General features: G+C 38.4%; 2 protein-coding genes across 2 annotated transcripts; both read right to left on the reverse strand.

The window, feature by feature from the left end:
• Positions 1 to 412: 412 nt before the first annotated feature.
• LOC109071326 (odorant receptor 131-2-like) lies at positions 413 to 2,119 on the reverse strand. The gene has a single exon (XM_019087788.2). It carries the CDS (start codon positions 1,391 to 1,393, stop codon positions 413 to 415), a length of 981 nt encoding a protein of 326 aa, XP_018943333.2. The 5' UTR covers positions 1,394 to 2,119.
• Positions 2,120 to 4,540: 2,421 nt separating this feature from the next.
• LOC109102474 (odorant receptor 131-2-like) lies at positions 4,541 to 6,052 on the reverse strand. The gene has a single exon (XM_019115814.2). The coding sequence runs from the start codon at positions 5,551 to 5,553 to the stop codon at positions 4,597 to 4,599; it is 957 nt and encodes a 318-aa protein (XP_018971359.1). The 5' UTR covers positions 5,554 to 6,052; the 3' UTR covers positions 4,541 to 4,596.
• Between the last annotated feature and the right edge of the window lie 7,254 nt (positions 6,053 to 13,306).

Raw genomic sequence — 13,306 nt, forward strand, 5'->3', positions numbered from 1 at the left:
TACATTGCCTCTTATTTATCAGAAATTTGATGACAAATTGTTTCACCTATAGCTACTACATGACACACTGTTACAACATATGGATATTGTAGACCGTGACTTGACCTACTGACAGTTTTAATTAAAACCAATGAGCATCTTTTATACACTGTCACAACCCTTGATATATTTAATAGAGTTTATTAAGTAAAATATTTAATCATTAAATAATACACATACATTTATTAATAAAATGTTTCTTATATATTTTAATAATTTAGTAAACATAAAATATTTTGTTATACATAGCATACCCACTGTAAGCCAAAATATATTTATAAATAAGTTATTATAAATGATTAAAATGAATGCTAAACATTGGTGCTGTTCATCTGAATGAAACAATATACTACACAATACACATCGTGTGAGGTTAATTGTGTATGGAAATGCTTACTACACCTCTAAAGGTTTTACCATCTCTTATTTTGTGCTTATTACATACCAAAATGCCACAAAAGGCGTAATATTTAAGAGCATTATAAAACTTTTTGTCTCGTAATCCATAAACTAAGGGACTCAAACAACGAGGCAAGATCAAAAACAAAATGAAATTTGAGTATCTTACATTCACAAACAGCATGACATTTACTTTCCATAAAGGCATTTCTATGTAAGGGATTATAAGCTGCATCATAGACAGAAGCAGCTGAACTCCATGGAGAATTATAGTTTTGAGACCCTTATTTGTGGAGTTTTTCTTCTCTGAGGAGGCAGATCTGGCCGCCAACACAATCTTGATGTAGGTGGAGACAATAATACTCAACATAATGATGAATAAGAGCTGCAGACTCATCGCTCTCATGTCTGCCAGCCATTTTATCTGTAACATGGCCTCCACTGTACACACAACATAAAGGCGCAAGACACCAGGAGGAATATAGACAAAACAGACTATGAAAATAAACAATGGGATTATAAAACTGACACTCCATATGGCGAGAAGCCCAATAAAGGTGTTTTTAGGAGTGGAGATGCTAGAATGTCTTAAAGGCATACATATGGCTACATAGCGCTCCAAACACATGGCTACAAGAGTCATGGGTGAAACAACAGAGACCAAAGATGTAAGTGTGCAGAAGATATAACAAGGAATTATATGCACAGGGTACTGGTAAAACGACCCCATGAGGGTTAAATCAGTCAACAGCATAAGAGCAGAGTCAGCGAAAAGAGTCTGAGCAAACAGAATGTAGCGTGTTTCCCTGAAGGTCTCTTTCTTCAAAAAGGTGAAAATCATCAGTCCGTTCACATAGAGAAGAATCCCCACCAGTACCTGCACCAGCAAAAGCTTCTCATTTCCGTTGTTCAAATTAGACGTGCTGCTCAAATTGTTGTTTTTGGTTATGTTCATCTTGACAGCAAAACTTAGCCATAAAAAACCTCATGAAGTCGGAAGGTGTAAGTTGTGATGTACCTCAAGGCAAATAGAGTCTACCTCCTAACCTCCTAACTCTCCTCCATTTGTGCTGTTTTTATAGAGCTTTAGATGGGCTGAGCCTTATTTTGTTTACAGAACCTCATATGTCATCAGTGCAGATGTTTCTATAATCTCAGTGCTGATTTCATCATTTGCCATGAATCTTACATAAAAAAAGGTACAATTTTAGATTTAAAGATGATATTGTGTGTGAGTGTTTTTTAGGCCTGTAGAACCAAATCAAAATATAGCTGCAAGCAGTGATTACCGGGGTTCAAGCATTCTAAGGTCTTTAAGGTGGTATGCTTTTAGGGTCTAGGATGTACTTGGAGGTATAGCTGACAGTAAAACACATCCAGAATGGAGAATAGGCTCACAGACACACACACACACTGAAATGAAATGATTAAACTAGTATATTAGTACTTAATAAGCATGCTTGCACACACACATACACCGACATACATACACACTCATTTAGTTGCAGATATACAGTACTGTGAAAAAGTCTTAGGCCATTAGTATTTTCACCAACAAAACACACCCAAACACCCAACTGGTTTTAAGTCTGTTATTTCTATCTTTTGCTGTAGTGTGTCAGCAGGAAATAACAGTCCTTTTGCCATTAATTGTAATAATCCAGTGAAATTTTTGTATGCACAAGGAGCCTGACAACAACCAGTGCTCCACACTGAGATCTGATCTCACCATCATCTGGAATGACATGAAGAAACAGAACAATCTGAGACAGACTCAATCCAGAAGAAATGTGGCAATGTCTCCAAGATGCTTGAAAAAACCTACCGGCAAAGAAAAGTTCTCAGTTCCCAACCCTATTGGTTGCACTGTGGCAAGTCATGAGGAACAGTCCCAGTTTGGAGACATTTACTAACAACAGACAACAAGTCAGGGCCAACAGTGTCATCTGCACGAAAACACAATGGAATAACATCCTGGGGACACATTATGGGTTTCAGGCTAGACATAGTCTTGATCAAGGTTTTCAGTTCAACAGACTTAAAAACAGGCCAAGTGGAACCAGAGTATGGAACATCAACCAATTCATATGGCTATATTGACATTGTAGACGTGATTTGAGAAATCTAATCATTAAAATAATTAGCGAAATTCTGAGAGTGACAGATGCCTCAGGAAAAAGGTTGACATTTGGATGGATTTCAATTAACTACCAGTTTTTAAGTGGCAGCAGCAGTTTACAAACTTCCGTCAGTCACACAAAGAGCTAACACATGGGATTAATTACCGTAGATTATCTTTCTCTCCCTTTTATGACATAATGTCTTGTAAGGGGCAAAATATTGAGGCCCCTTTATCCAGTTTGGATATGTTTCATTCTAATTCTGACCCTAATTCTTTTTATGACTAGTAGCTTATGATTCCATTATAATGTTGAAATTGAGACAAGTAATGAGTTTACATTTACATTATTATATGAAATCACCTACTACAGTCAGCCTTTGAATACTATGTACTCTTAAAAATAAACGTGCTTCGCGATGCCATAGAAGAACCTTTTTAGTCTAAATGGTTCCGTAAAGAACCTTTAACATCTGGAAGAACCTTTCTGTTTCACAAAAGGTTCTTGTTGGCGAAAGAGACTCTTCAGATTATAAAAAGGTAAGAAAGAGATGGTTCTTTAAAGAACCTTTGACTGAATGGTTCTTTGTGGAAACAAAAATGGTTCTACTATGCATGGCATCGCTGTGAAGAACCTTTTAAGCACCTTTATTTTTAAGAGTGTGGGCCTAAAAAAATGCGTACTCTTCTATCAGGAATACCTTTTTTATTATATAGATGTAATATTTTCTTCATTCTATTTATTTTTATTTATTTATTTTCATTTAACTAACACACCTCTAATAATGAAATACCTGCATGTACAATTATAAGTAAATAAATAAACAAACAATCATGGGTGTAGCCCTAATGGTTAGAGAGTTGGACTTGTAACCAGAAAGTCGCAGGTTTGAGTCTCGGTGCTGGCAGGAGTTGTAGGTGGGTGGGGAGTGAATGAACAGCGCTCTCTTCCACCCTCAATACCCATGGCTGAAGTGTCCTTGAGCAAGGCACTGAACCCCCAATTGCTTCCCGGGTGCTGAATATAGGTGTTTGTTAACGATGTGTTCACTTCTCACTGCTGTGTGTGTGCACTTGGATGGGATAAATGCAGAGCACCAATTCTGAGTATGGGCCACCATACTTAACAAATGTCACGACTTTAACTTTCAGTTAAATTTCATTAATGATAATAACATTAATAACTTTTGTCAGGGTTAATCCATTTGACCCAATCAATATGTGCCTATTCATAAAATATGTGATATTTTACATATTTACAATCACAAAGTATAGTATGCAAATATGTTTATGTAAACTGTTAAAACTACTTGTACCTTCACTGCAGTACTCCTCGTAGGCTACTTGTAGGCTACTTATACTAAAACTGCTTACTTAAGGAAATATTCACCCAAAAATGGAAATTGTGTCATCATTTAGTCACCCTCAAGTTGCAAACCTATGAGATTATTTCTTCTGTTGAGCACAGAAGAAGATATTTTGCAGAATGTTGGTAACCGAACAGTTAAATGCATAATTTTCTTCCAGGTATACCTTTTTTATTATATAGATGTAATATTTTCTTCATTCTATTTATTTTTATTTATTTATTTTCATTAAACTTTTTGATACACAATACCCTGTTGGAGCAGCTTAATGGCTGCACTTTGTTCTGCACTATGTTCCACCGCTTAAAGACAAATGGATTTGTTGTGTTTTCATATTCAAGAAATTATAAGCTTTATACAACTTTTTGGGGGTTTGCATCGAATGTTTTTCGACTTTAATGCATAATAGATTTATGAATAAAGATTTAAATGTTAAAAGAAGTTATATTGAGTTAGATGTCAAATGCTCTCCTCCTATTCAAATTTGACATTGAAGGGGTGCATAAAACATATTTGCCCACTGGCAACTATAGTTGCCGGACATTAAAATACGATTTTCAAGATCAGAACTGCAGAACATGTTCACATAGGACACTGTTAACATGACTATATGCATGAAACCATTTAGAAACATTGGGGCACAAAAGGGTTAATTGTGTATGGAAATGCTTACTACACTTCTGAAGGTTTACCATCTCTTATTTTGTGCTTATTACATACCAAAATGCCACAAAAAGCATAATATTTAAGAGCATTATAAAACTTTTTGTCTCGTAATCCATAAACTAAGGGACTCAGACAACGAGGCAAGATCAAAAACAAAATGAAATTTGAGTATCTTACATTCACAAACAGCATGAAATCTAATTTCCATAAAGGCATTTCTATATAAGGGGTTATAAGCTGCATCATAGACAGAAGCAGCTGAACTCCATGGAGAATTATAGTTTTGAGACCCTTATTTGTGGAGTTCTTCCTCTCGGAGGAGGCAGATCTGGCAGCCATTATAATCTTGAAGTAAGTGGAGACAATAATACAAAACATCATGATGAATAAGAGCTGCAGACTCATCGCTCTCATGTCTGCCAGCCATTTTACCTGTAACATGATCTCCACACTACACACAACATATTGGTGAAAGACACCAGGAGGAATATAAGCAAAAGAGGTTATTAAAACAAACAATGGAATGACAAAACTGACACTCCATATGACGAGAAGCCCAATAAAGGTGTTTTTAGGGGTGGAGATGCTAGAATGTCTTAAAGGCATACATATGGCTACATAGCGCTCCAAACACATGGCTACAAGAGTCATGGGTGAACAAACATAGAGCAAAAACATAAGTGTACAGAAGATATAACAAGGAATTATATGCACAGGGTACTGGTAAAATGACCCCATGAGGGTTAAATCAGTAAATACCATAAGAGCAGTATCAACAAAAAGAGTCTGAGCAAACAGAATGTAGCGTGTTTCCCTGAAGGTCTCTTTCTTCAAAAAAGTGAAAATCATCAGTCCGTTCACATAGAGAAGAATCCCCACCAGTACCTGCACCACCAAAGGCTTCTCATTAATTGCTTTCAAATTAAATGTGCTGCTCAAATTGCTGTTTTCGGTTAAGTTCATCTTGACAGCAAAAATAAGCCATAAAAAAGTCAGAAGGTGTAGGTTGTGATGTACCTCAAGGCAAATGGAGTGAACCTCCTAACTCTCCAACCTTTGTGCTGTTTTTATAGAGCTTTAGATGGGCTGAGCCTTATTTTGTTGACAGACAGTCATATGTCATCAGTGCAGACGTTTCTATGATCTGAATACTAATTTCATCATTTGGGATGATTCTCACAACAAAACAATAAAATATTAGATTTAAAGATACTATTATATGTGGGTGTTTTTTAGGCCTGTAGCAAATTATCTCTAAAGGAAAATTATTTTTAATTACAATTAGTTACAATTACAATTATTTATATCAGCTGCCAGTAGTAACTATAGCAGAATTGATATTAGAATCAACTATTTTCTTTGTCCAATGAAGATTCAGTGTAATTTTATTTCAACTCTAAGAAATTATGAGAATGTACACATTCATTCATAGACAGGGGCAGTGCTCCAGAGAACCTCATGCTTTGCCTGTTTTGTGTAGAATGTGTGTGGTTTATTTGTTATGTATAACAAATGTAAGGGAAACAGGTCAATTTAGCTCAAAGGGAATCATTTAAGATTTTAAAGGGAATTTGAACAGAATCACTGTTTCACGGCTGATCACTGAAACGGCCAGCGATTCACTGAACGAGCCGTTTAACATCAAATCGCGCTGGATATTAATATCCAAAGTATAGTGAAAACACTATTAATTAGCACAGTAACAAGATCGGCAGTTTAAGACATTAACTTGTAAGTACAAAACACAAGATACTTCTCTTTTCAATATGAATAAGGCTTTATTAGATAAATCTAAGACATATAAACTAATCTAACACATAAGCACACGCACTCACACATTCACACAAGTTGCAGGAGGATAGAGAGTTAGGAAAGAATGGGTTTAAGAGGATGAAAATGTGAAATCCCAAGTTTACAGCAATACGTGAAATTGCATAGACATGAACAACCATCAATCACTTAATTAACCCTCGCATTGAGTTAATCAATGAGGTTAAAATTATATTAGATAACACCAGTACAGATCAGAGTCTGGAGGTACGTTACTTATGATGCCTGTGTAACGGGGTTCCCTTTGTTGTCGCTGAAAAGGGGGTTTCCCGAGGTTACTGATTGGCTGGAAGTTCAGTAGTCGTTGAAGTGACGTCTTGGGAAGCCAGTGGTTGGGCGTAGGCTGACGATGCAGAGTTGTGGGCTGGTTGAAGTTTCAGACGGGCACGCGAGGTCAGACTCTGAGACACGGCGTTACAAAACTTAACTCAGAACACGAAACTCTCAAACGGAAAAGAAAAGAAACTAAAGTAAAAGAATAGAAGTAAAGTTTGACGAGACTAGGTGGTGTTTCTTATTTTAGTGGCTAAGCAGCAGGCGTGCAGGCCGAAGCACGCTGGAACGGCGCTCGAAGAACACTAAAAGTGATGACAAAGCATGACTAAAAGCAGCAGCTAAAAGCTGGCATGACTGATAGCAAAAGCTAAAACGCAAGCTAAAAGCAGGCTTAAAGCTAAAAGCAAAATTTGATGGTGTCCTGAGTATTTAAACTGGCCTTTTGGCCACACCTCAAATGTTGTCTTGACCAATTAGATATTGTCTTTTCTCGGGGTGTTCCGATGTTTGTCCCACCCATTCATAAATCATATGTTATCTTATCAAGCTCGTGGTCCGAATTTTCCCGCTCTTGCAGGGTATAATTTGGACATGATTCCTATAACAAGAATACAATAAGTGATTAGAAACATTAAAGTCAAATGTGTGGGTTACACCTAAATGAATATGGAGTTAAGCAATGGACTGATATCCATTTAGAAGTCTTTTTTGAGTTCATTTTGGTGCATATATGCATTGGAAGGCATTCTCTGTGCCATTCTGTGGAGTAAGGATATGTCCTGTGAAGACCAGAGGGGTTAACAGGTCTCCTTAGGAATTTCAGTCTGGTTCTGCTAGGTGGGGGGAAGTCAATCCAGCGATCTTGTTTACTCTCATGGCTTTACATGTGAGGGTCAGACTGTCCATCTCTTCGATTACTTGCCCCAAATTAGACAATCTCTTCTTCGAATTGAAATTGTCAATAATTGTTCTAATGGTGTTAATGTTGAAAGCTGTTCTCTGAAAGAGTTGGTTAGTTATCTTGCTTCAGACTGTGGTGCTAGGAGTTGATTTACAACATCCTGCCTTTCTGTGGAATTCGACTCATGTTTCAACCAGGCTCCCGATCGAATTTTTAATTTGTCTGGTTCAGGCCTCATACGCTACATAAAAAATACTTCTAGTAAAATTCAGGTATTAAAACTGTTGTCGAAAATAACCATGTTTTTTCTCTGTCTTTTGCATGGGCTAAATGTTTTTACTTAATATTACTATCATCCATCCACTTTCCATCACTTATCCAGGCCCAGGTCACATTGGCAGCAGGGTAAGTAAGGACACCTAAATATCCTTTTCCCTGGCTGCTTCCCCTAGCTCATCCTGGGGGATCCCAAGACATTCCCAGGCCAGCTGAAGGATATAATCCCTCCAGTGTGTCCTGGATCTGCCCTGGGGTCTCTACCCAGAAGGACATGCCGTAACACCTCCACCGGAAGGCATCCTAACCAGATCCCCAACCACCTCAACTGGCTCCTTTCAATGCGGAGGAGCAGTGGCTCTACGCCGAGCATCTCCTGGTTGTCCAAGCCTTGCATCCTGTCCCTCAGGGGCAGCCCAGACACCCTGCAGTGAAAACTTATTTCAGCTGCTTGTACCCATAGTTTAATTCTTTCGGTCATTACCCAAAGCTCATGACCATAGGTGAGGGTTACAAAATTAATCAATTGTTAAATTGAGAACCTTCACCTTTAGGCTTAGCTCTCTCGTCAACACAATGGTATGACAGATGGTACTGCTGCCACTGCACTGATCTTCCGGTAGCCGATCTCATGAGGTACATCATTTGCCTTGAGGTACATCACAACCACTCAAGACCCCGAGGTACTTGAACTCCTCTACTTGGGGAAGCAACTCACCCTCTACTCACTACACCCAGAGGGAGTAATTCACCTTTTTCTGGCTAAGGCCTCAGATTTGGAGGTGCTGACCTTCATTCCTGTCACTTCATATTTGGCCGCAAACTACCCAAGCACCGAAGGTCACAGCCTGATGAAGCCATCAGGACAACATCATCTGCAAAAAAACAGAGACCATCGATGGATGACAAGGGTCTGTCCTAGAGGAGTCCAGCATTCACCTGAACTATCTGGACTTACTGCTGAGGACACAAACACAGCTTTCAGATTGGATAGCACGCATTAGTGAACCTGGAACCACATACTCCTGAAGCACCCCTGGTCATAAGCCTTCTCCAAATCTACAAAACAGATGTAGACTTTAAAAATGGGAACCACCACACCTGTCAGCCAATCAACAGGCACTGTCCCAGATTCCCACATTATGTTGAACAAGCGTGTGAACCAAGAGAGACCAAATTCATCCAGGGCCTTCAGCATCTCAGGGTGAATCTTATCCACTTGTGGTGCATTGCCACTTCTGAGCTTTCTGTCTACCTCAGTGACTTCCCCCAGGGAAATGGGCCGAATTCCCCCAAGTCATCCAACACTGCCTCAACATGTGAGGGCATGTTCTCTGAGTCCAGAAGATCCTCAAAGTGTTCCTTCTACCTCCAGACTACATCACCAGGCAAGGTCAGCAAGTCCCATCCCGACTTGCAATAGCCTGGACCAGTCCATGCTTTCCTCGCATCAGCCGTCTGATGGATTACCAGAACCTCTTTGAGGCCGACCAAAAGTCCTTCTCCATGGCTTATCCAATCTCCCCCCACACCTGAGTATTTGCTTCTCTGAACATTGTTATGCAATCCATCTAGCCTGCTGATAACTTTCGGCAGAATTGAGAGACCAACAAGCCAACCAGACTCGAAAGGCCTCTTTCTTCTGCCTGACGGCCTCCCTCACTGCCGGTGTCTACCAGCGTGTTCTTAGGTTGCCGCCAGCCACAGCTTTCAGCAGTCGCTTCCGCAATGGAGGCTTTGAACAGGGCCCACACAGAGTCCATGTCCTCAGCCTTCCCCAGAAGTAAAGAAAAGCTTCTCCAGAGGTGGGAGTTAAAAATATTCCAGAGAATATTCCAGAGAGGATCCTCTGCCAGATGTTCCAAGTTAACCCTCACTATTTGTTTGGGTTTCCCATTTTTTCAAAGTCCTTTGGCCTAAGGTGGTCTGGAACCAAGTACACTTATGTTTACACTTATGAACCACCTTATGTTCAAACATGGTGTTTGTTATGGCCAATCCATGCTGAGCACATAACTCCAATAACAAAACACCACTCGGGTTCAGATCAGACAGGCCGTTCCTCCACTTACCCCACACCAGGCTTCTCTGTCGTCCCCAACATTAGCATTAAAGTCACCCAGGAGAACTATGGAGTCCAAAGGGGGTACCTCTGGACCCAGGACCTACAAGAAGGATGGATACTCTGAACTGTAGTTTGGCGCATAAACACAGAATGACAACATGAGCCTCTCATCTATCGGGCAAAACTCCAACACAGTGGCACAGAGTCAGGGACTTGTGAGTATTCCCACCCCCCACTCAGACTGATCGACTCCAGTGTAGAAGATAGTCCAACCCCCATCTAGGAGTTTGGTTCCAGAAAACAAAATTAACTTTAATTAAGATTGTGATTAGCTTGTGATTAGCTGTCATCAATAAACTTGAAGCACATGGTAATTGCAAAACATATTGACTTTACAGAAATGTAAAGAGATCACACATTGTAAAAGAATGTTTTATCCTATCAGGTATGTTTTTGGCATTCAGTTTGTTCATCTTTAAACCTTATTTCTTGAATGTTTTAATTTAATTTAATGAAGAGTTGACCAGTCAGTTAATGTCTGTCTATTTATTCCAACAAAAAACACACAACTCAGGCAACACCAGCTACACATACTCCATGTGCCTGTGCTACTTCTGACAACAGGACAAATGGATTTGGAACGTTGGCTTTGGTGCTTCCAGTGTACACGTAGTATTAGAATTTTGCAAACCATAATCTTCAGCAAATAGTTACAATTTTCGTCTCATCTCATTATGAATCCATCAGGAGTTGCTTGAATCATTTCATCAATGTTGTTTGCTATTGGTGCAATTTCATGTGGGGACAATTTAATTTTTGTGCCAATGCTACACATTGTACATATCCACAAAACCCAATATTTCTGAATCCCCCTCTCAAACTTACTAAAAGTTTGCAGGATGTTAACATATGGATGACTAAGAATTTCTTAAGGCTTAATACCAGCAAAACTGCCCAGTTAATATTTCCACCCAAGTGAAAAGTCTTGGTTTTGTATTTGATGGTTTGATTTCTTTTGGTTCTCATATTAATAATATTTGATGTACTGCATTTTTTTCATTTATGTAACATTGCTAGACTCTGTTCACCACGTTCTTAGCATAGCACTGAAGGCCTTATTCGTGCTTTGGTAACATCTCGGATTGATTATTGTAACTCTATTTTTGGTGTTAGGGCCTTTAGTTGTGCAGCACCAAAATGTTTTTTTGTTTGTTTGTTTGTTTGTTTTTACCATGCATATCACCTGCTGGATTCTGTTTCCCAGGTTAAACTCTGATTAAAACATATTTGTTTGTATTTTATTGATTTTGATTTGTATGTTTGTGTTTTTGTCTTGATTGTATTTTATTGATTTTGCTGTAAAGTATCTTTGAGTGCCTAAAAAGGTGCCTATAAATAAAAGTTAATTTAGTTTTACCCACTTTTAGTGACTTTTTATCATTGCAGTGTTTAACTGAAGTGCTGCTAAAAAGAGTTGGCAAAAACTTGGCATCATAGGATTAAATAATCCAGGATATTGGTTTACTTCATGTCAGAGTGACTGCCATGTATGTCCAAAAGTTATTTTTGAGAAACTTGTGGATTCTGTTACGAGTTTGCCAGCTTTGTTACAGTATGATAGTCAAATTCTGTTTGAGATAAGATCTTCGATGGAAGAGTCACAAACCATTTTGCCGAGTGGATTTGATGCCCATCTTCCTCCTGCCTGGTGTCGGTTGCTGACATGCTTGTGTCGGCTGCGCTTCATTCCTCGTTGGAAAAGGAGTTGAAGAAGACGTGGAACTCAAGGTGGCTTTTTAGTCAAGCTAAAGGCAAGTCTATCTGTGCAGCTGCCGATCCAACGTCTTCTCCTGATTGACTCTATTAAGGGAAAGGATTGTTTTATCGTCTTGTGCTCTATGGAGATACCATATCAGAGGATTATTCCTGTGCTCCCTGGCACCCACAGTGATCTCCGGCTGCGGTGTTTCCCACAACTTCGCTTTTTAAACTCCCTACAGCCTCTGGTCACAGAGGTGGCTTGGCAACTATTTTTAAGAACAGCTTGAACTGCTAGACTCTGCACACCATGCATTATGCTAGTTTTGAGCTACAGTTGTTTCAGTTGAACTCGTCAATACTCTGTTCTGTGATATATTGTCCTCCAAAATTCAACAATGATTTTATATGGTTATATGTTATATTTTATAAGTTATATGTTTAAAATATGATAAACTTTTAATGTGGACTTCAATTTGCTTGTGTGGTGTTTATCAAATCCACTGGCTAAAGACTTTTTGGATTTAACTGACTCCTTCAACTTTGTCCAACATATGCAGGGTCCTATTCATGAAAAACGTCACACCCTGGACTTAATATTATCTCTTGGCCTTTCTGTTGGGGATATTGAAATTCAAAACTCAGTCTTTTTAGATCATATGATTATTCTCAGTAGTATTTTTACTTCATGTGTCACTCAGATTATGTGTTCTCCATCTTGTCAGGTTCGTTACGTAACCATAGCTGCCATCGAGAGGTTTAAGACCTTATTTTCTGAATCTGACATTTTTGGTGTTCTTGATGGCTCTTGTGATGTAAATGCAGCCTTTGATATATTCAGTTCTACATGCTCCTTTATCCTAAACTCTATTGCACCGTTAAGGGCTAAGAGTGGTAAGACTAAATCTGATCCTTGGATTGTAGGAGAGCAGAGCATAGGTGAAAGAAGGATAAGTTACATAGGTGTCATACAAAATTTTACAGGATGCTTTAGTTACCCACCAAAATGCTGTAAAAACTGCTAAAATAAACTATTTTGCTGGGTTAATCTTGAGGTTTAATGGGAATTCAAAAGTGTTGTTTAATACGATTAATTTTGTACTAAATCTTCTGCCACTGTTTCTGCTCTTCCTGCTACGGTGTGTGATTATTTGATAAACTTCTTTGTTCAGAAAGTTATCGATATTAGAATGCAGATTGTGCCTGGTTCTTTTAATTCTCTATCTACAGTACTAGTTGCACATCTAAGATATTTAATCAATTTTCTCCTCTTTCACTTCAGTCTTTATCAAAGATAATTGGTCAGTTGAAACCTACAAATTGCTGCCATGATATCATTCCATCAAAAATTATTAAACAGACTTTTGAAATTATTGGCCCAAGCCTATTGACATTAATAAATAAAAGTCTTACAGCATGAGTAGTTCCTGCAAGTTTTAAACATGCCATTTTAGAATCCCTTTTGAAAAAAAAAATCAAATTTAGAGCCTAGTTTTTTATCAAACTACCATCCCATTTTTAAATTACCTTTTATATCTAAGGTCTTAGAAAAGGCAGTTTTAAATCAATTAGAGGTTTTTCTAGTTTAAAATTATATATTTGAAAAGTTT

This window comes from Cyprinus carpio, chromosome B15 (assembly GCF_018340385.1).
Source record: "Cyprinus carpio isolate SPL01 chromosome B15, ASM1834038v1, whole genome shotgun sequence".
Taxonomy (NCBI): domain Eukaryota; kingdom Metazoa; phylum Chordata; class Actinopteri; order Cypriniformes; family Cyprinidae; genus Cyprinus; species Cyprinus carpio.

Bases quoted from the DNA above. Each gene is read 5' to 3' on its own strand.
- LOC109071326 (XM_019087788.2), bottom strand. From the start codon at position 1,393: ATGAACATAACCAAAAACAACAATTTGAGCAGCACGTCTAATTTGAAC.
- LOC109102474 (XM_019115814.2), bottom strand. From the start codon at position 5,553: ATGAACTTAACCGAAAACAGCAATTTGAGCAGCACATTTAATTTGAAA.